At 41.9% G+C, this 22,055-nt stretch overlaps 1 protein-coding gene across 1 annotated transcript; it reads right to left on the bottom strand.

The window, feature by feature from the left end:
• Positions 1–1,961: 1,961 nt before the first annotated feature.
• On the bottom strand, positions 1,962–20,559 carry LOC140121354 (ADP-dependent glucokinase-like). Its single transcript, XM_072140806.1, has 6 exons — positions 19,712–20,559; positions 12,189–12,348; positions 8,365–8,555; positions 5,387–5,483; positions 4,595–4,731; positions 1,962–4,364 (listed from the first exon to the last, which is right to left on the bottom strand). Exons 1-6 carry the CDS (start codon positions 19,893–19,895, stop codon positions 3,697–3,699), a joined length of 1,437 nt encoding a protein of 478 aa, XP_071996907.1. The 5' UTR covers positions 19,896–20,559; the 3' UTR covers positions 1,962–3,696.
• Between the last annotated feature and the right edge of the window lie 1,496 nt (positions 20,560–22,055).

Here is a 22,055-nt window from a genome sequence, read left to right as displayed (position 1 = left end):
CACACTTTAGTCAGATATTCCAATGTTCTCAGATTTACGCTGCTGGGACAGGCATTTAGGAGGGGATTTTGGCACACTATCAGATTTTGGCGCAGCCGCGTCGGCTTTAATAAGACACAAATCGGGGTGACGGGCCATCGGACGATCCGACTGATTCGGACAAAACACGGGATTTGAACTTAAAATTGTCACCTACAATGCACTTATTACTTACATACACTGGGAGGAAGATGGTGAACTCCAGAGGACCTGATCGGGGAAGCGTCACATTCAGGAAATTAGGGGCACGATCTTATTGAATCGTGTCACAGTGCTTTGTCGTCGGATAATGCACTTTCAGGAAATCCTCTGCACTGGGTGAGTAAATGTGCATATGGACTAAAAAGGGTTTGGTATTTTTAGCCCATACAAAGGTTTTGAAGCTTTATTAATATTGCTGTGCTTTACCATTTGAAATGGTGCTCACTACCAGGTTTTGTTCAAATTTAGTTTTAGTATAGGACTAAGTGGGCCTAATCACTAGAAAAATATACCGTATATACTCGAGTATAAGCCGACCCGAGTATAAGCCGAGGCCCCTAATTTTAACACAAAATACTGGGAAAGCCTATTGACTCGAATATAAGCCGAGGGTGGGAAATGCATGGGTCACAGTCTCCCCAGTATATAGCCTGCCAGCCCCTGCCCCAGTGTATATAGCCTGCCAGACCCTGCCCCAGTGTACATAGCCTGCCAGACCCTGCCCCAGTGTACATAGCCTGCCAGACCCTGCCCCAGTGTACATAGCCTGCCAGACCCTGCCCCAGTGTACATAGCCTGCCAGACCCTGCCCCAGTGTACATAGCCTGCCAGACCCTGCCCCAGTGTACATAGCCTGCCAGACCCTGCCCCAGTGTACATAGCCTGCCAGACCCTGCCCCAGTGTATATAGCCTGCCAGACCCTGCCCCAGTGTATATAGCCTGCCAGACCCTGCCCCAGAGTATATAGCCTGCCAGACCCTGTCCCAGTGTATATAGCCTGCTGCAGCTGGCGGACAGATCGCACAGAAGATATGCAGGGGTATTTATTTTTTTGACTCGAGTATAAGCCGAGTTTGGGTTTTTCAGCACATTTTTTGTGCTGAAAAACTAGGCTTATACTCGAGTATATAAGGTAATTAAATCTTCACATTTACTTGGCTGAAATATACCCTTTTTATTTGTATTAACTACAGAGACATTTTCTTTGCTCTTGTTTAGTAATGTATGATGCAGGAAGTCTTATTCCTTTCTAAATAGTAGTGCCAAATCGTAATGATGATCTGTTTGGTACGGTTTTGCATTGAAGAAGGAACTCCATACATTTATATATCACTATTATGCATGGAGTCCTGTAATTCTGCACTGTGGTCATGTTAAGTAATATAAATCATTCTCTTTAGAAATGATGGTGGTGTAAAACACAGGTTTTGCTTCAAAGTATCTATACTCCAACAGTAAACCCCAACCAAACTATCACGTTGGTAGCAATATATTTACCTGGTCACCATGGAAGGTGAAATTCTCAATTTGAGGCTAGTATTAAAATTCTATTAGATGGTTGAGTTGTTCCAAGGACAGGAGTTCTCTATTAAGGTAAATATCGGAATCACATCTCCTACCCTACTCTTTTGTATACATAAAGGAGCTCCATATGGACACAATATTTCCCATGTATAAGTAAAATACCTTGTGCTGCATAATCCCTATTGTACGGCATGTTAGTAAACCAATGGGCGTTGCCTACAACACTACTGCCGGATTGTTGGCCCCAATCCATGTTGCATAGTTGTATAGCCGTGTACTTAAGTTACAACAGGTTTTCCATGTGCCACAAAAAAGGCTACATATTTTGTCAGCACTTCTTATACTTAACATATACTATGTAAACAGCAATGCAATAATTTAAGGACAGTACAAATAAAGCTTGAGGCGTTCAGGATGTTGCTGAAGTTTGGAAGTAGCCCAACAGGAGATGAACTGTTTACATACTAAAGAAAACCATGCATACAAAAGAGTGAATGCAACGAGATGTAAAATAAAAAAATCTGATTAATTGGATGAAACTCCCCCCACCCCCCAAAAAACAACCACTCCTCTGTCCTACTAATCATGTACAAGTAGCGTAGTAACAAAGTAGCGACACAACACTGTGCCCTGAACAGAATATTTTTAATGTAAACAGTGGTACATGTGTAACTTTAGAGCAGTACGGTATGTAAAAACAGCAAACACAATTTTTGCATCATTTCTTTTGCCACAAGTTTCACAACTGAAGTCAATTGATAAAACTGAGCATAGTCTTAAAAAAAAAAAAAAAAAAAAAAACGGACATTCACTGAAAGGCCTCAACAATTGCCTGACCAAAAAGGGTGTAAATATTTTTGTCATAGTGACTATTCCTTGTCCGTCATGTCAAGATAAGGAAAGCTAGTACTGCTTTTTTTGTTTGTTTTTGGACCCATCTTGAGCTTGTTTGTAAAATGAAAAAAAACAAGTGTTTGTTTCATTAAGAAATCAGTCATCAGGAGTGGAGGACCTCCACAGGAAGCTTGCATATTACCATACTCCTCTCCTTTTGGTCACAATTCACTTTTTAGTGCCTACCAGGCTGGTCAAAACTAAGATCTTAGTCCATATAGAGCAAACAAAAGCAATAAAACAGATAAAGTTGCAAAACAGTAAGGAATGTAGCAGCATGCAGTGAATATCCTACTACATAAAGGTTCATTCAGGCATTTTTTAGGTCCGTATGCTATTATTTTTCTTTTGCGGATGGCATAATGACCCATTGTTTACTATGGGGCTGTTCACACATCCATTGTTTTCACAGATGTGCAAACATTAAGAAAAAAATAGAATAGGAAAGAAGTCAATGAATCCGCAAAAAAGGGGACGGCGCATGGCTGACATCCCTATGCAGTCCAGGTTCTCTCAAACGGGGCTGTGCAGAAATAGAAAACCCATCTGTGTTTTGGGGGGATGTGAAAGAAAAGGAATGAACACGAACATCACCCGTCCACATTTTTTGCGGACAAACCCGTTGCGGACACAAAGTAAAAACTTACAGAAAACAAGTTCACATTATCACAAATGGGTATTTCCATCTCAGATCTTCATGACATCTAATGTGGATATGCCATAAATGTACTAGCAAAGAAATCCCAGCACATTTTAGTATTGTTTTTTTTGAAAGAAAAAAAAATATATATATATGCCAGTGCCATACAATGTCACATCTTCATTTACAGCTGAGACAGGTTTTGGTGAACTTTTTTTTCCAGAATATTTATGGCATCTCCTTTGACCACACTGTAAATATCTTAAAATGAAAAACTTGTGGTGGAAGAAAAGGTTAAGCCTATATTTCTATTCTGAGGCTGCATTCACATGTTGAGTTTGCATTGCATATAGAAATAGGGATCAGCCTGATTGCATATGTGTTTCTACTGATGGCATTTTGTATAGTCTACAAAATGGGAACACATATGCGATTAGGCCAAGCCACGCACTTTGCGTTTCTGTATGCAATGAAAACTTAATGTGTGAATGCAACCTGAAGGGCAAGAAAACTAGATGAAACTATGGCTCAGATTGTGTCAGTTTCGGTCAATGTACCCTTGAAACACACCTTATCTGTTAATGGAATGTTGGTCGGTCATCGGGTTTCCATAGCTTTAGATTTGCAGTACAAGTCCTGCAGCAGAGATATTATCTCCTCCACCTGCAGTTTGGAATACTTCAGTACATACCAGGACAGGTGCTAGACAAATTTCATAAGTCTCCTCTTCCCAACAAGACACTGGTCGACTTTCTTTGAAAGGTATTCTCTGACTGCCCACTTCACGGCTGACCGAGAAGGACTCATCCATGATAAGTTTGGCCTTGCGTGTGTCGATACGGGCAGACCCACACACATGCCTGTTGGCGGTCAGAGATGCCTTTGCTGTAGCAGACATTGTGTTCTTCCACATAGATCCTTTGGTCACCATCATAGCTTGAAAAGCTAACGTGTGGACATGCAATCTGGTCAATGGCCTCTGACCCATTTTTGGTTCTTGGGATCTGAGTAGTTTATACAGTTCCCGCATTTGGTCTAGGATGGAGGCCACTCGAGGGTAAGGGTCGGATAACACTGTAATGTTTCCTCCTTTAATAAGACTCAGCAAATTGGGAAGCTCCTGTTCATTCATACCCAAGGAATCAGAGTAGGGTATAACATACTCCAATAAATCCCTCATCAAATCTTGTTCTACAAAAGAGGCCATCTCAAAGTGGCAACCAATCTTCTGATCCATAGATAAGATAGTTTCTTGAAGGGCTTTGAGCCTAGATTCACGTTGACCTGTATGATGAAAACCAACATTATACTGAGATATTAACAAAACACTACCACATAACCCAAAAGTACCATATATTGGATCCAAAGATATACACAGAGGCGAACACAAACTGTAATGGGTCCCTGTGCGGGAACAATCTATAGGTCCATTGTTACAAATATCTTTTTAATAGCAGTCAGAATATTGTAGGATTATTCCTTAATCCACCAGCTGAACATTTGAATGACCTCACCTTGTTTAAAAGGAAAACTATCCATCATCTGTAACCCACCAATCACGAGGAGATCTGGCTTAAAACCTTCCAGTTGGGATTTAAAATCTTCCAGAGAATCGATCATTGGATTGTGTGAATCACTGTGTACTATGTACCTATAAAGAAAGAACATTGACCAGTAAAAAACCCATCTCTTAATAAACCCCAAAAGTAAATGATTTATATAGTGTCTTTAGTGAGGCAGATACCAATAATTGACTGCAGTGGTGATCTGCCCAGACAGCACATCGTATGATAACAGATGAACAAGAGCTGCAGGAAATAGAGCCAGGTACCCACCACCAATTTGCAGAGGAGTTCATTCTAGGTTCCAAATACCAGTTCACCCTTTTTCTCTGCCTCATGTACCATCCAGGGCACCTTGGTAAATGTTAATATGGCATGACAGGAAAATTCTGATCCAGCACAAGGACATGTGACATCCAAAGCAATTTGCAACTGGGTAACAATTAACATGTTTCATGCCAGTCATGAGTAAGAGCACATCAAGTGCTTGAAACGCCTAATAAGGATTTTGGATACAGTCATTGTGCTGGATCTGAATCTTCCTATCGGGCAAGTTTATTCTACCTCATTTAACAAAAAGCTGTATTAAAAGGGCTTTGTTTCTGAACTGGAGAACACTGTTAAGAATGAAAACAAAAATCCAATGCAGTTCTGTAATGATACAGTTCTGTACTGTAGACCATCTTCCTGATTCTTTTTTACTGCAGACTTGAAGACTGCATGGTAAATGATGCCTGCGGTCACCTGTTGGCACGACGTGAGATGTGATTTCCCCATTTAGCTCCGGTTGGATATTCCATTATTAGGTGAATGTCAGCATCTGTTAATGGCTCTCCAGCAACTGCAAATGAGAGAAACAACGTGTAACCACCAATCTATTCTCTATTTATGGGATTCATAGAGATAGTGTTCAGTCATTTCCACAAGTCCTGTAGACTGTAAATAAGGCTGCTGTCAAATACTAACTTTGTATTGGCAATTAGTAATATTGTTTATTGGGCAAGCCCCTTAAAGGGAACCCGTCACCACTATTTTCACAAATACAGGTAGTGACAGGTTCCTATAGAGCTCTAATAACTATTTGACACCCTGCTTGTAGCTAAAAATTATGCCCCTGAGATTCCCATATATTCAACTTTATAGTTTTATCTGGTAACTAAGCATGGCTACAGCGTGTCCAGGTGGGCGTGGCCTCCTCGGGCTGAATCCAGCAGCTCCTCCCCATCCCTATCTCTGTATGCTGCTATAATGTCATGTGACCAGGGTGACATCATCACAGGTCCTATAGCTTTTGTTGCATTAGGAACTGTACACTAAGCATATATGTCATGAAATCACTACATATTTTATCACATGAAATCACAGCAGCCTGCATGGAGAAGAGTAGAAGTCCATGGAGGCTGCTGTGATGGTTTTATGTGGTCAGATATGTACATGGGGTATAGTTTTCATATTAAGTAGCTCAAGGACCTTTGATGATGTCACCCTGGTCACATGACATTAGGCCACGCCCCCCCCCCCCCGTGGACTCGCTCCAAAGCTACATAGATACCAGGCAAGATTATAACTCTGATTTTATGGGGATCTGAGGGGAATAATTTTTAGCTACAAGCAGGAGGTCAGATAGTTACTAGAGCTCTATAGGAACCTGCCACTACCTGTATTTGTGAAAATAGTGGTGACGGGTTCCCTTTAAAAAAGATATGCAAACCCTTAGTTATATTTTCTTATTACTTATTAAATGGTTAACAATTTTTAATTTGTTGGCATATCCAAAATCAAAGTTAAATAAGTTAAAATAGGTTGCTGCTATAACCCTCAGCCACATAGTTCTTTTCATAATCATTAAATTCAGTAGAAGCACTTAAATATTTTATTATTTATGCAAATTATCGACAGAGGCTACTGGGCAAGAAGTAGCCTCTCCGTGGAGCGGGAGCAAAGGCTACTCAACGCCCCAGTAGCTTGTGTCAATCCCACCCACCATAGCATCTTAATCACGCTCCTTCCTGCAGCTGCGCACCCTCGTCTGTGAAGCCAGGGATCTGCGTTTTTAAATGCAAAACGGGAAACTTAAATGCAGAGGGGAACTGGCAATAAGAACCACTATGCGCTCTAAATGACACCAAGCCCTTTATTCTTTGGGTTGGTATGATCACAAGAGATACCAATAGGAAAAAAGCATATTTTTTCAAATTATTTGTTATTCAAGTCAAGTCTGCTAATTCTTTATAAAAAAGATAAAGTCTCATATGACATGAAAAAAGTAAGTAAAAATTGTTATATGTCAGCAGTTCCAAATATATATAATCATTTAAAGAACAGAACTGCAAAACTTTACCTGGATATTCATGCACCAATGACCCTTGGTTACAAAGGGGTTAAAGAGGGATTCAAAATGTTTTTAAAAGTTGTAATTACACTTAAGGAAACCTAACATTTGATTTAATGCTTTATGAACTAAACATAAGCGGAAAAAGAATTCCATGTCCAGCTTCGTCCAAGATAGACAGAGGCCACGAACGCTTTGGGATTTTAAATATTATGCCTTAAATAAAGCTTGTATTATCTTGGACGAGCTGGACAACTAATTCCCTTTTCGGCTTGTGCAAACTCGATGCAGCCCGTGGCAGGGAGGCAGTCCGTGCCTTGTCGGATTCTATCCTTTGGTTGAGGTGAGCTGGACTTTTCACTGCTTTCTCTTTATAAACTAAACATACCTTGTAGCTGTAGCTACACTGATGCATGCACATATCTTGTTTGAGTGGTTTTGCTGAAAATTATAAAATTATGCTAATGAAGATCTCTTGCTCCTTTGTCTGGCTCAGCTGCTTCTCCTTTCACATTAGTTATGCACTGCAGAGGATGATGTAGTCACTGTGTTATCCCTGAGAAGCAGAAGTAATCAATGGCTGCACCATCCCCCAGCTGCTGTGTATGAGTGATCTAGCTCAGGTTGATTAGTTCTGTCTGCACAGTTCAAGAAGCTCTGTATGTAATGTGTTTATGTAGGCATCCAGCTTTCCCCAAGGACCTGAATTTTATAATTGTTTTTTCAGCAAAACCACTCAGCTCAGGGATTAACCAATATATGATTCTGCATCAGTGTAGCTACAGCATTCTCAAGGTATGTTTGCTTCATAATGCATCAAATGGTAGATTTAAAGAAGGAACTGTTATATAACACATTATTTTCTATAGGTTTTCTTTTTTTTTTTTCATTTAAACGCAAACATCCACGGGACTTAAAATATCTTCCCGCTGGCAATACAAATAAGATAAAATGTTGGCCACGGTCTTATATGCATATCTACTCCATAAACAAGTCAGCTGTGCAAGCATATTTACTATAGGGTGATAAGTCGCTGCCAGACACCTCTGCCAGCTTTTTATTTCTGGGAGAAGCAAAAAAATCTGTCATGTCATCGGACCCAGAGCAGGCTAATACAAGTTGCAGCCAGAGGCCCAATCAAGCTCACTGCTGAGCCTCTGTATAACAACCGAGGCTGGAGGTGATGGGAGGCGCAATAGGGGATCAGGAGTAAGAATTGGTTCTTTTTTTTAATCCACCCAAGACCAATAATAAAATATTTATTAATCACAGATAAAAACTTCAGAAAGATTACCTAAAGACTTATCTACATTTATGTTATTCTATGCTGTTTATCATTGTATGTTTATTTGTACTGGTAACACACCAAATTATTATCTCTGGATCTTACCTGTGATGCGGTCAGACAATACACTAATTTCCTCTGTACTCAGACGACCTCCAAGAAGACGTCCACATCCTTCAGATGCTAAACGATTGGCCATTACAGGAGCATTCCCACCAAGAGCCCAGCGCATTTCTGAAAGTCTTTTTGAGGCATCTACAAGCTTCCTAAACAAGGTCTCGTTGGACACGTATCGTCTGTTCATAACAAGAAATATATAACAAGATATGACTTCAACGTAAGAGTCTTAAGAGGTTTGTCAGAATGAGCTGTATTGGTTTGTTGTGTAGACATTGGCTGTAGACCATGAAATGATTTGGTAGCAAATATTCCAACCATAGGATGGTAAGGAGTATGAATTAAGAATACTAGAAGCATACTAAAGATGGAGATGTGGGAAAGTAGGAATGTAGCTATAGGTAAAACCTGTCACCACATCCGATGTTCTTGGTTCAGTGTAAGTTAAAGGCAGGGCCGCATCTGCCATGAGGCGAGATGAAAATCTCGCTTCAGGCGGCAGAATGCGGGTCCCTGTAAAGGGCGGCGAAATTCGCCGCTCTAAAGTGGGCGATTCGGGTGTCCATTAACGCCCGAATCGCCCACTAGCTAAATAAATCGCGCCTGTCTCTTTAAGACACAGGCGCGATTTATATTCGGAGCGACGCAGCGCCTTTCCGGCAGCTGCGTCGCTCCGTTCTAAGCAGTGACACAGGCGTCATGACGTCACGCGCCTGTGTCACTGTGCGGAGCCGGGGCTGCCGGAAGCGCCGCGTGAGGACGGGACCCGCGCGCCGAGGGAGCAGCTGCCTGCAGGTGAGTATGATTTTTATTATTTTTCATGTATTTTAATTAATTAAATGTGGCTAATAATTAATAGTGGGGGGGGGGGGGGGGCGCTATATATATATCATATGGGGCCAGAATTATTTATACTGGGGGGGGGGGGGGCTTGATGGAATGCTATGTATTTTATTTGGGGCTAGAATTATTTTATACTGGGGGGGTGGGCGCTATATATACATATGGGGCCAGAATTATATTACACTGGGGGGGGGGGGGGATGATGGAATGCTATGTATTTTATTTGGGGCTATAATTATTTTATACTGGGGGGGTGGGCGCTATATATATCATATGGGGCCAGAATTATATTACACTGGGGGGGGGGGGGGGGATGATGGAATGCTATGTATTTTATTTGGGGCTATAATTATTTTATACTGGGGGGGTGGGCGCTAATATATCATATGGGCCAGAATTATATTACACTGGGGGGGGGGGGGGGGATGATGGAATGCTATGTATTTTATTTGGGGCTATAATTATTTTATACTGGGGGGGTGGGCGCTATATATATCATATGGGGCCAGAATTATATTACACTGGGGGGGGGGGGGGGGGATGATGGAATGCTATGTATTTTATTTGGGGCTATAATTATTTTATACTGGGGGGTGGGCGCTATATATATCATATGGGGCCAGAATTATATTACACTGGGGGGGGGGGGGATGATGGAATGCTATGTATTTTATTTGGGGCTATAATTATTTTATACTGGGGGGGGGGGTGCAATATATATTTATATTATTTGGGGCTATACTAGGGGCAGGGGGGAGGTTCTGTATATTTTATTTGGGGATTTGGGGCTATACTTATTTTATACTGGGGGGATGCTATAGATATTATTTGGGGCTATAATTATTTTATACTGGGGGGGGTGTTATAGATATTATTTGGGGCTATAATTATTTTATACTGGGGGGATGCTATAGATATTATTTGGGGCTATAATTATTTTATACTGGGGGGGATGCTATAGATATTATTTGGGGCTATAATTATTTTATACTGGGGGGGGATTCAGTATATATTATATGGGTCCAGAATCATTTTATACTGGGGGGTGCTGTATATATTATATATCACTATATCACTAAGCTGGGGGGGCTGTATATCAGGTACAGTATATTACTAAGCTGCAGGGGCTGTATATGGGATACAGTATATTACTAAGCTGGGGGGATGTATATGGGGTACAGTATATTACTAAGCTGGGGCTGTATATGGGATACAGTATATTACTAAGCTGGGGGATGTATATCAGGTACAGTATATTACTAAGCTGGGGGATGTATATGGGATACAGTATATTACTAAGCTGGGGCTGTATATGGGATACAGTATATTACTAAGCTGGGGGGATGTATATGGGATACAGTATATTACTAAGCTGGGAGGGGGCTGTATATGTGGGGCAAGATTTTATCCCTTTATAATGAAGGGATGTTTTATATGTGGGGTAGCATGCGGACAGTTGTGTTGTGAGGAGTATATATTATTTAGGAGCACAGTGTTGTTATCCAGGAGACTTTATACTGTAAGTGACTGTGGTATTTTTAGGGACGCCGGGTGGAGATGCTGCACGGAGCTGAAGATATCCGGCCATGAACTCAGCAGTGATACGTCATGGATTGGAGAACCCGGAATAAAGTCCTACTGATGGAAGAGATTGTCATCTATAAGGTACTAGATGTCACTAATGCCTCTCAGATCCTGTAGTCAGTCACACAGTGTCAGGGAGCTGTCTGTAGGGATGTTACTTGTTAATAAAGTTTAAGGATTTACTTAACAGGGAGCGGGGGGGCGGGGGGGGGGGGCAGCATTTTAATATTCGCCTCAGGCAGCAAATATGCTAGAATCGGCCCTGGTTAAAGGGGTATTCTCGTCTGGGCACTCGCATTCAGTTTCATTAATCTGCCATATGTAAACATTTCTTCAATTAGATGTTATTAAAAAAAATGTTCCTGTGTGAAGATAATTTCTCATAAATGTAGTCATGTTGTCCCTTAGAAACGAGATAGCTTCCTCGGATACGGCCACCTCTGATGGATTGAGTGCACAAAGAAACAAAAGGTTATTGTATATAAAATGTCCGGGAGTTACTACATGTCGCACAGCCACCCTATGGTAATGATTGCTGAATCCTGGTGGTCCGGCAGGACTCTATAGCGCAAGTCTGACCACCGCTGCCAGAGTTTGACGTGGCCGTATCCGAGGAAGCTATCTCGTTTCTAAGGGACAACATGGCTACATTTATGAGTATTTATCTTTACACAGGAACATTTTTTTAATTAACATCCAATTGAAGAAATGTTTACAAATGGCAAATGAATTTAATTTAATGTAAATACCCAGATGGGAATACCCCTTTAAGAAAGACGAGAACTGACAGCTACCAAGCAGCTCCCCTGAAATTAGTCAGAATGATATCAGCTAATGAGATCACAATCTGTAATCCATGTTTTTTTGAGTAAACGTATAAATTACCCCAAACAATATTGGGATAAAATATACCGATCAGAGGTCGCATTAACGCCTCACCACGCGTCATAGACGCGTGATGAGGCACCATTACCCCCCCAAAATAATTGCCATGCGTAAAGTGTTGTGAGTGTGTGCAGTGTTGTGAGTGTGTGCAGTGTTGTGTTGTAGTGTGTGCAGTGTTGTGAGTGTGCTGTGAGTGTGTGCAGTGTGTGTAGTGTGTGCAGTGTTGTGTTGTAGTGTGTGCTGTGTTGTGCGTGCTGTGCAGTGTGTGCTGTGTGAGTGTGCTATGTATTACCAAAATTTTCATACTCCTCGGGTAAAAATACTCCTCAAAAATGGTGAGAGGAGTATTTTTACCCTTTTGGAAAAATGTTAGTGCGACCTCTGATACCGATGGTGTCCAAGGGCAACTATGATTAATTTTAATTTATTCCATATTTATACAAGTACCTTCAGTAGACATAATTTCTATTAGATTATGTATTGATATAATATTTGCTTACTCTGAGGCAGCACCCGGAGGAAAAAAGTAGGCAAAGCTCTCAGCCAGTTGTGTCTCCGTCTCAATAAAGTTGTGGTGGATTGGGTGGTAGCTCGGCTCTATGGCGGCCTCTTGCATTAACGCTACTCCATCTACTATGATATCGAGACAACCTCCAAAACCTGGGCAGAAACAGAGAGATGATTATAGATGTCTCTAAGGGATACGAGAAAGTGATTTATAGAAAACTGGTAAACATTCAAGAAAATGGAAAGGAAATACAAAAAGTTGACCTCTCAACTGGGTAATGTGACCTAATATGGAGATATACAGGCGGTCCCCTACTTAAGAACACTCGACTTACATACGACCCCTAGTTACAAACGGACCTCTGGATGTTGGTAATTTATTGTACTTTAGTCCTAGGCTACAATGATCAGCTGTAACCGTTATCACTGGTGTCTGTAATGAAGCTTGTGTTAATCCTGATTCTTATGATAACCCAACATTTTTAAAATCCAATTGTTATAGAGACCAAAAAAGTTCTGTCTGGGATTACAATGATAAAATATACAGTTCCGACTTACATACAAAAATTCTACTTAAGAACAAACCTACAGACCTTATCTTGTATGTAACCTGGGGACTGCCTGTATTACAAATTCCTATCATGTAGTCGGTGTGACTATAAAGGACACTCTGAGGCGGGCAAAACAATGATGTGAATCCACTTGCTGTTGTCACAGCGTAAGACAGCAAAACCATAGCTGACAAGGTTAAGTAAACATATTCTAGTTGGTTGGTTTGTAAATTAATCCCTAAAGTAACAAAGAATTATGATGGGAACTTCACGCTATAAAAACCAGTAATGTATAAATTTTTTATATAGATCCTACTAACCTCACCCAACCAAAGTAGTACCGTATATACTTGAGTAAAACCCGACCCAAGTATAAGCCGAGGTACCTAATTTTACCACCAAAAACTGTGAGGGTGCGGTCACAGTTGGCAGTTAAAACTACATCGCAATCAGTTTTGAGGTGGTTTTAGGTGCAAGAAAAAAGTGAGTTAGGACCGGCACTCCATACGGCTTAAAATCTTTAAGTTTTATTTGAATCCATTAAAATTGCAGCTCACATGGCATTAACCATTATACCTACGCGTTTCGAACGTAGAAATAAAGTTCTTAGTCAAGCTTTTAGGTGCAGTTTTGTCAATTTCACAGATGAAAGACATGAACCTAGCGGGTGAATTTGATTTTGAAGGAGAAAGCTGCTCCACAAATGTCATTCACCTGTTGATTTGATGTCTTTCACTTGTTAAAATAAGTAATAACACCTAAAACCAACCCAAAACTAATTGCGATGAAGTTTTAACTGCAACGTGTGACCGCACCCTCAAAACCAATTGACCTGAGTATAAGTAGAGGGTGTTAAATGCATTGGTCACAGCTTCCAGCCATGATAAAGAAGACCAGCCCATATACCCCAGTATATAGCCTGCCAGCCCCTGCCGTATATAGCCTGGCAGCTCCCCCCATCCAGTATATAGCCTGCCAGCCCCTGCCGTATATAGCCTAGCAGCTCCCCCCCACCCAGTATATAGCCTGGCAGCTCCCCCCCCCCCCACCCAGTATATAGCCTGCCAGCCCCTCCCCCCACCCGGTATATAGCCTGCCAGCCCCTGCCGTATATAGCCTGGCAGCTTCCCCCCACCCAGTATATAGCCTGCCAGCCCCTCCCCCACCCAGTAAATAGCCTGCCAGCCCCCACCCGCCAGTATATAGCCTGCCAGCCCCCACCCGCCAGTATATAGCCTGCCAGCCCCCACCCGCCAGTATATAGCCTGCCAGCCCCCACCCGCCAGTATATAACCTGCCAGCCCCCACCCGCCAGTATATAGCCTGCCAGCCCCCACCCCCCAGTATATAGCCTGCCAGCCCCCACCCCCCCAGTATATAGCCTGCCAGCCCCCACCCGCCCAGTATATAGCCTGCCAACCCACAATATATAGCCTGCCAGCCCCCACCCCCCCAGTATATAGCCTGCCAGCCCCCACCCCCCCAGTATATAGCCTGCCAGCCCGAGTATGCCAAACCTTTAATTAAAAAAAAAATAACATTGTACTCACCTTTCTGACGCCCCCTACAGGTCCTATTCTTGCTTCGGATCCAGCGGTGCCTCTTCAGGTCCTCTTCCGGTCGTTTGGCTGGCACCCACTTGCCGACACCAGCTTCCGGCCAGCCCATGCTGCAAGTGTTATGCGAGTTGGACTTATTACACTCGCTAGTGTGAAAGGGACCCAAGTTCTGACGAGACACATTTGAAAATGGCCAGATCTATTTAGGCTACATGCACATGAATGCGCATTTTGGACATGTGCAAGACGACGTTTCAAAAGCTAGCACACCTCCCCATGTAATTATATGGGAGATCTCGCTGTAATAATAATATTACAACATTCCTGTTTTTTTTTCCATGCAAAGATAATCAGCTAAACTGGGTGACTATCTTTGTCTTGGCCTATACACCATTATAGCGTTATTAAGGTGTGTCTTTATATGGAGATGTAGCGATACTGAGAAACACACCAAACTTGATAAGCAAGAACTGATACTGGTCCAGTGACAAATGAGAATTGGGAACCTAGAAAATACTATTGTTTATTTTTGAATGTTCAACTTTTTTTGTTAACATCCTTCAAATGAATGAGCTCTATGGTTCTATAGATATCTCCATCATACATGGCTACTCTGGAAAAGCAGCAGATGTCATTGAGCTCATTCTGTCACCAGATTCACCCATGGGGGAGATTCAGCAAAAGTGTCTAAAAGGGAACCTGTCATCAGAAATTGGCCCAATAAACCGCTACCAGTATGCTGTCAAGCAGATTAACAGCTTCTAGATAATGTTTCTTTCATGACCCAATGTAGAGGCATCACCCAGAGAATCAACTTTGAAGTAATGTAATGTTTGTATAAATTCAAAGAGGTGGAGAATTTAACACTGAAGTTAAGCTACCCCTACCTCAGAACAACTCCTTCACCTGAGACATTACTAACCACATCTCAGGAAGTCTGATCTCAAACAGGCATCAGAGGCAGAGAGAGCTTAACTTCAGTGTTTAACTCTCCACCTCCCGGACTTGCAAACAATTTACATCTCACTTTATAATCTATTCTCTGGATGATGCCACCACGCTTGGCAATGAAAGAAGACAAGGAAACTGTTCAGCTGCTTGACAATATACTGCTTATAGTTTATTATTTCTGATGACAGGTTCCCTGTAAAGTACGGAAGTACACTGTTATACTAGACAGTCTGAGGCTAGGTTCAAACCATGTTTTATGTAAATGCTGAGGATATCCACCAAGAAAGTTCCTGATATACACACTCAGAGTATACATAGACTTATACTGGTAGTCAGAGGAATAATGTTTGCCTCCGTCTGCCCAGTATGATCAGAAAAAGACGGAGGGAAAATAATATAAGGGCAGTGACATCACTGGGGGAACACCTCAAGCTTCATCAGTAGCCATTGATTGTTCACTACTCCCCTGCACCAGGCAAGGTATCCCACTATGGAAGCATGCAGGGGATATGCCTAGGCCCTACACTGTAAGGACACGTCAGGAATCCTCCCAACGGATCAACAAAACAGGGTGTGAATGCAGCCTTATAATGCGCCAGTTTTATCAAGCTTCTGATGCTAGATGAGAAATCAGGAGGCGCAACGTACAATTAGACACTCTTAAATTTTTCCAAAAGTTGACTTAACTAACATCAGCAATAAAGAGTAGCAATTTCGTTGCATTTGCATTTATGCCACACGTTCCTTTTCCCACAAAGTTAGGGCTCAATCAGACGGGCGTTTTTGAGGTCCGTATGCCATCCGTTGTTCCTTGCGGATGGCATACTGACCCATTGATTCCTAGGGGTCGGTTCACACATCCATTTACTTTTACGAATGTGCAGACTTTTTTTCAGATTGCTGTTTACGCTAGGTAACTTTAGCCATTTTTCGCTCGACTGGAAACATTAAAAAGAAAAAAAAAAAATATGGGAGAAGAAATTCATGAAGTTTCTGAAATTGGTTGGTCTCCGAATAGTCGCGTGCACCGATTAAAAAAAGTGGTGAGTGTTTTGTGGCAAGTCGGATGTGGATAGAAGAGATAAGCTTCAGTTTTTGGGTGAAAAATTCCTTAAACTCTCCTCAAAAAAATGCCTTGTGAACATGCCCATACTTGGCTTTTCAATGGGTCCATGATATCTGTAGGAGCGGCCACTGCCTGTAATTTGTACATTAGTTATAATATGAATATAGAATATTATTATATAGAATATAGAACTATATTATTGATCCCCTACGCCGAGAAGTCAATATTTTAATACTCACAATTTTTACCGTATATACCGGCGTATAAGACGACTTTTGAAGACAGAAAAATCTTCTGTCTTCTCTGGGGTCGTCTTATACGCCGGTAATCGTCTTATACGGCGGCGGTCGGGTCCCGGTGCATGGAGAGGGCTCACGGGCTGAGCCCTCTCCATAGCCGGTAAGTCTTTGCTGCATATTGCAGCAAAGGCTTACCGGTAACACCCGCGATCGGTGCTAGCACCGATCGCAGGTGTTTGCACAGCGATGGCTGCCAGCAGCCTCAAAAAGCTGCCGGCAGCCTCAAAAAGACATCGGGGCGCATACTCACCCTCCGTTGGCCCCGATGTCCGCGCTGTGCTGTCTTCAGTCTTCCGCGCCATCTTCTTTTTTCTACTAGGCGCCTGCCGGGGAAGATCAATGGCGGCGCCCGGCAGAAGAAAGAAGACGGCGTGGAACACTGAAGACGAGCCGCGCGGACATCGGGGGAGCAGCGCAGCACATCGGGGCCACCGGAGGGTGAGTATATAAGTTTATTTTTTTTTTAATGCTGGGCTGGGCTGTATACTACTGGGGGCTGTGCTGTATACTACTGGGGGCTGTGCTGTATACTACTGGGGGCTGTGCTGTATACTACTGGGGGCAGTGCTGTAATGGTAATGTTGTTGTTGTATGCCTTATGTTTATGAGCGACAGTTTTCCTGCTATATACCTGCATGTCATAAGAATTTACATTAAAAAAAGGACCATGTTAAATTCAAATCTGTTTTTTAAAAATTTTTTACCGGTGTTTTGTATGCGTTGGAAAAGGGGTAGTCTTATACGGCGAATATATCTTAAACTCTATATTTTAAACAGGAAAGTAGGGGGGTCGTCTTATTCACCAGGTCGTCTTATACGCCGGAATATACGGTATTTTACCTTTCTGCAAAATTTATAAGTAAATTCATGTAACACTCCTGTCCATAGCAGTGGAATCATGGAGGTCCCCATCAATACATGTACAGTGTTTATATGTGGGTATACAGTTTGTATACTGACTGCATATAATATATATGTGTGCATGCATTTGTACGGTGTATATTTATATGTGTATACAGTTTGTATATGTGTGTATGCATGCATTTGTACGGTGTATATTTATATGTGTATACAGTTTGTATATGTGTGTATGCATGCATTTGTACGGTGTATATTTATATGTGTATACAGTTTGTATATGTGTGTATGCATGCATTTGTACGGTGTATATTTATATGTGTATACAGTTTGTATATGTGTGTATGCATGCATTTGTACGGTGTATATTTATATGTGTATACAGTTTGTATATGTGTGTATGCATGCATTTGTACGGTGTATATTTATATGTGTATACAGTTTGTATATGTGTGTATGCATGCATTTGTACGGTGTATATTTATATGTGTACACAGTTTGTATATGTGTGTATGCATGCATTTGTACGGTGTATATTTATATGTGTATACAGTTTGTATATGTGTGTATGCATGCATTTGTACGGTGTATATTTATATGTGTATACAGTTTGTATATGTGTGTATGCATGCATTTGTACGGTGTATATTTATATGTGTATACAGTTTGTATATGTGTGTATGCATGCATTTGTACGGTGTATATTTATATGTGTATACAGTTTGTATATGTGTGTATGCATGCATTTGTACGGTGTATATTTATATGTGTATACAGTTTGTATATGTGTGTATGCATGCATTTGTACGGTGTATATTTATATGTGTATACAGTTTGTATATGTGTGTATGCATGCATTTGTACGGTGTATATTTATATGTGTATACAGTTTGTATATGTGTGTATGCATGCATTTGTACGGTGTATATTTATATGTGTATACAGTTTGTATATGTGTGTATGCATGCATTTGTACGGTGTATATTTATATGTGTATACAGTTTGTATATGTGTGTATGCATGCATTTGTACGGTGTATATTTATATGTGTATACAGTTTGTATATGTGTGTATGCATGCATTTGTACGGTGTATATTTATATGTGTATACAGTTTGTATATGTGTGTATGCATGCATTTGTACGGTGTATATTTATATGTGTATACAGTTTGTATATGTGTGTATGCATGCATTTGTACGGTGTATATTTATATGTGTATACAGTTTGTATATGTGTGTATGCATGCATTTGTACGGTGTATATTTATATGTGTATACAGTTTGTATATGTGTGTATGCATGCATTTGTACGGTGTATATTTATATGTGTATACAGTTTGTATATGTGTGTATGCATGCATTTGTACGGTGTATATTTATATGTGTATACAGTTTGTATATGTGTGTATGCATGCATTTGTACGGTGTATATTTATATGTGTATACAGTTTGTATATGTCTGTATGCATGCATTTGTACGGTGTATATTTATAAGTGTATACAGTGTATATGTCTGTATGCATGCATTTGTACGGTGTATATTTATAAGTGTATACAGTGTATATGTCTGTATGCATGCATTTGTACAGTATATATAAAAAGTGTATACAGTGTATATGTCTGTATGCATGCATTTGTACAGTACAGGCAGTCCCCAGATTACATACAAGATAGGTTCTGCAGGTTTGTTCTTAAATTGAATTTGTATGTAAGTCGGAACTGTATACTTTATCATTGTAACAGACAGAATTTTTGTTCTCTTTGACAATTGGATTTTAAAAATGTTGGCTTGTCATAAGAACCAGGAATAACAATAAAGCTTAATTGCAGGCTAAAGTACAGTAAATTACCAACATCCAGAGGTCCATTTGTAACTAGGGGTCGTCTGTAAGTTGGGTGTTCTTAAGTAGGGGACTGCATGTGTATATATAAAGTGTGTATACAATAAATATATTACACACACATAGTATACAGTGTATATGTATATGCATGCATCTGTACAGTATATCTGTGTATACAGTTTGCACATATATATGTGCGTGTGCATTAGTACAGTATATATATCTGTGTATACAGCTTGTGTGTATATAGATATACGTGTACATTTGTACAGTATATATATATCTGTGTATACAGTATGTGTGTATATATGTGCGTGTACATTTGTACAGTATACATACGTCTGCACATATGACTGTGACGACCAAGTAAATACATATCATTGCACTGACCTATCGCTATACGAGGGGGGCGCTGTCCATCCAGACCAACCTTCTGTTCGGCCCGCAGCAGAGATGACAGCACTGTGTCCAGCCGGTTCTGCAGGTTATCCTTTTCCACATGGCGGAACCAGTAGGCAAGCAGCAGAGCAAGCAGTGATAGGAGAGGGAGACACAGGAGCTTGGGGGCCGCCATGGGAAATGCTGCACATACAGTCCCGCCCGGTCCTCACTGCTCTGCCCTCAGCTGCTGCAGGTGCGCGGCTCAAACTTCCAAGCGCTTCTCAGTGCAGTTCTATGTGTATATGGCACCGCGCATGACACCCCTACTGTCTACAGCGCCGCCTGCTGGACACAACATGCACTGCCCGCTATCCCGGCGCATCCCGTGTATGGCTGCAGGTAGCAGTCACCTTGTCTCCAGTCACACAGCTGCGCCCTGCCCGGGCCTCGTCCTCTGAGGTAGGAGGGGTTGTCAGGACACACACACGGAAGCGACACCCGGATTCCGGCTCCATCCTATAGAAACGGAGTGTTCTCCCTCCTCCAGCTGCGGGGGCAGGGCAGAGGGTGAGGAGGGAGTGCCCGCAGGTCTAGTGTGGCGGCCTCCTGCTATTACACCCCCTAGTCTTACAGCTGCGGGGGCAGGGCAGAGGGTGAGGAGGGAGTGCCCGCAGGTCTAGTGTGGCGGCCTCCTGCTATTACACCCCCTAGTCTTACAGCTGCGGGGGCAGGGCAGAGGGTGAGGAGGGAGTGCCCGCAGGTCTAGTGTGGCGGCCTCCTGCTATTACACCCCCTAGTCTTACAGCTGCGGGGGCAGGGCAGAGGGTGAGGAGGGAGTGCCCGCAGGTCTAGTGTGGCGGCCTCCTGCTATTACACCCCCTAGTCTTACATGTTGTGGAGGAGGAGCCTCACGGAGGATTATGTGACGCTGCACAAATACCTACTGCGTTATACAGGGACTCAGCTGCCGCAGAACCTCAAAAGAGATTACCAATAATCGGGCAGAGAACTATACATATATGCATACATACATATATATATATATATAGTTTGGTGGAGGTTCTCGGATATTTCTGGAATTTCTGAAAAATGTTCGAGTGTCTGCTAAATGGCAGAGAATATCAGAGAATACAGTGAGATGGAGGAGGGCTCATTCACAAACGCTTCTCCACAGACTTCCGGTTCTGGTCACACCAGTATCATATATGGTGGTAGAGATGTAACTGCTAGGGCAGAGAAAGATGGAACCCAAAAATAAGTTTGCAATGTAATTGTCCAACCCCATAGCATATAAATATCTACCTTTAAGGACTCAGATTACCTGATGGTCAATGTAGATTACGTACCTCCCCGCCCCGTCCCCGTGTGTCCCAAGTTTCATTTCTTATATCTTTGTATGGCCGCGTTCCTGTAAAAAATAAGTACAGAGCGCCATCAGGCTCCACCGTAATATAATGCCCGCCGCGTTCTGAGAGGCGGTGATGCTATCTGGTGTCCTTTCTCACCGGCTCTCAGAAAGGGGCGAGCATAAATTATGTTACGGTGGAGCCTGATGGTGCTCTATAGAGCACCACAGGGTAATTTGCATATCTTATAACTTATTTTTTACAGGAATGCAGCCATGTAAAGATATAAGAAATGAAACCTGGGACATGCGGGGACGGGGAGGTAATAGTCCTCTACCATCAGGTAATCTGTTGGTAAATGTCCTTTAAGTGGGTTTTCCCACAAAGCAAGTTAGGCCCTATCCACATCCATACTCAACAATCTCTGTCAGCTCCATAGGGATGAACGGTGCAGCCCAGCCATGCGCTACCGGGTGCCCAGGCCATCTCGGTGTTGCTACAAGGGGTGCGACAGGCAGGGCCGGCGCTATGGGTAGGCAAAGTGGGCAATTCAAATGAATCTTGAATTGTGTTTCTAGGTGCCATGGTTCCAGAGATATTCAGGTTTAAAGTGAGAATATCAGGTGCCATATTTATATATAAAAATCACTCCCAACGGCAGTTCAACAGTTAATATCTCCATTTTTCTGACACTTAGAAACACAAATTTAGAATCATATAAAAGAGAAGACTCTCTTCTTTCATAAGAAAAAAGAAGTGAGGTTCTATGTGTCACAGAGCCAGAGATACAGCCCTCTTAAAGGGGTATTCCAGGAATCAGCATAATTCATATACAAATGGGTACTCAAAATATAAGCTAGTGTGTAATTAGTTGTTATTTAAAATTTTGCTCCCCTTAGCAGAAAATGCTGGTGACATAGACTGTAATGAAGAATTAAAATGCTACTGGCCCTTTAATCAGTCCGTTAATTTCCTCCGCGCGGTCCGTTGCAGGACAGAAGATGGCT

The sequence above is a fragment of the Engystomops pustulosus genome, chromosome 3 (genome assembly GCF_040894005.1).
Source record: "Engystomops pustulosus chromosome 3, aEngPut4.maternal, whole genome shotgun sequence".
Lineage (NCBI taxonomy): Eukaryota > Metazoa > Chordata > Amphibia > Anura > Leptodactylidae > Engystomops > Engystomops pustulosus.
This window is presented reverse-complemented; position numbering and strand designations above follow the sequence as displayed.

Excerpts from the sequence above, each read along its gene's own strand:
- LOC140121354 (XM_072140806.1), bottom strand. The coding sequence starts at position 19,895 with ATGGCGGCCCCCAAGCTCCTGTGTCTCCCTCTCCTATCACTGCTTGCT. Across the intron at positions 8,556-12,188 it reads CCTCCGGGTGCTGCCTCAGA|ACGATACGTGTCCAACGAGA; the intron begins GTAAGCAAATAT and ends TGTTATGAACAG. Across the intron at positions 4,732-5,386 it reads ATCTCACGTCGTGCCAACAG|GTACATAGTACACAGTGATT; the intron begins GTGACCGCAGGC and ends CTTTCTTTATAG.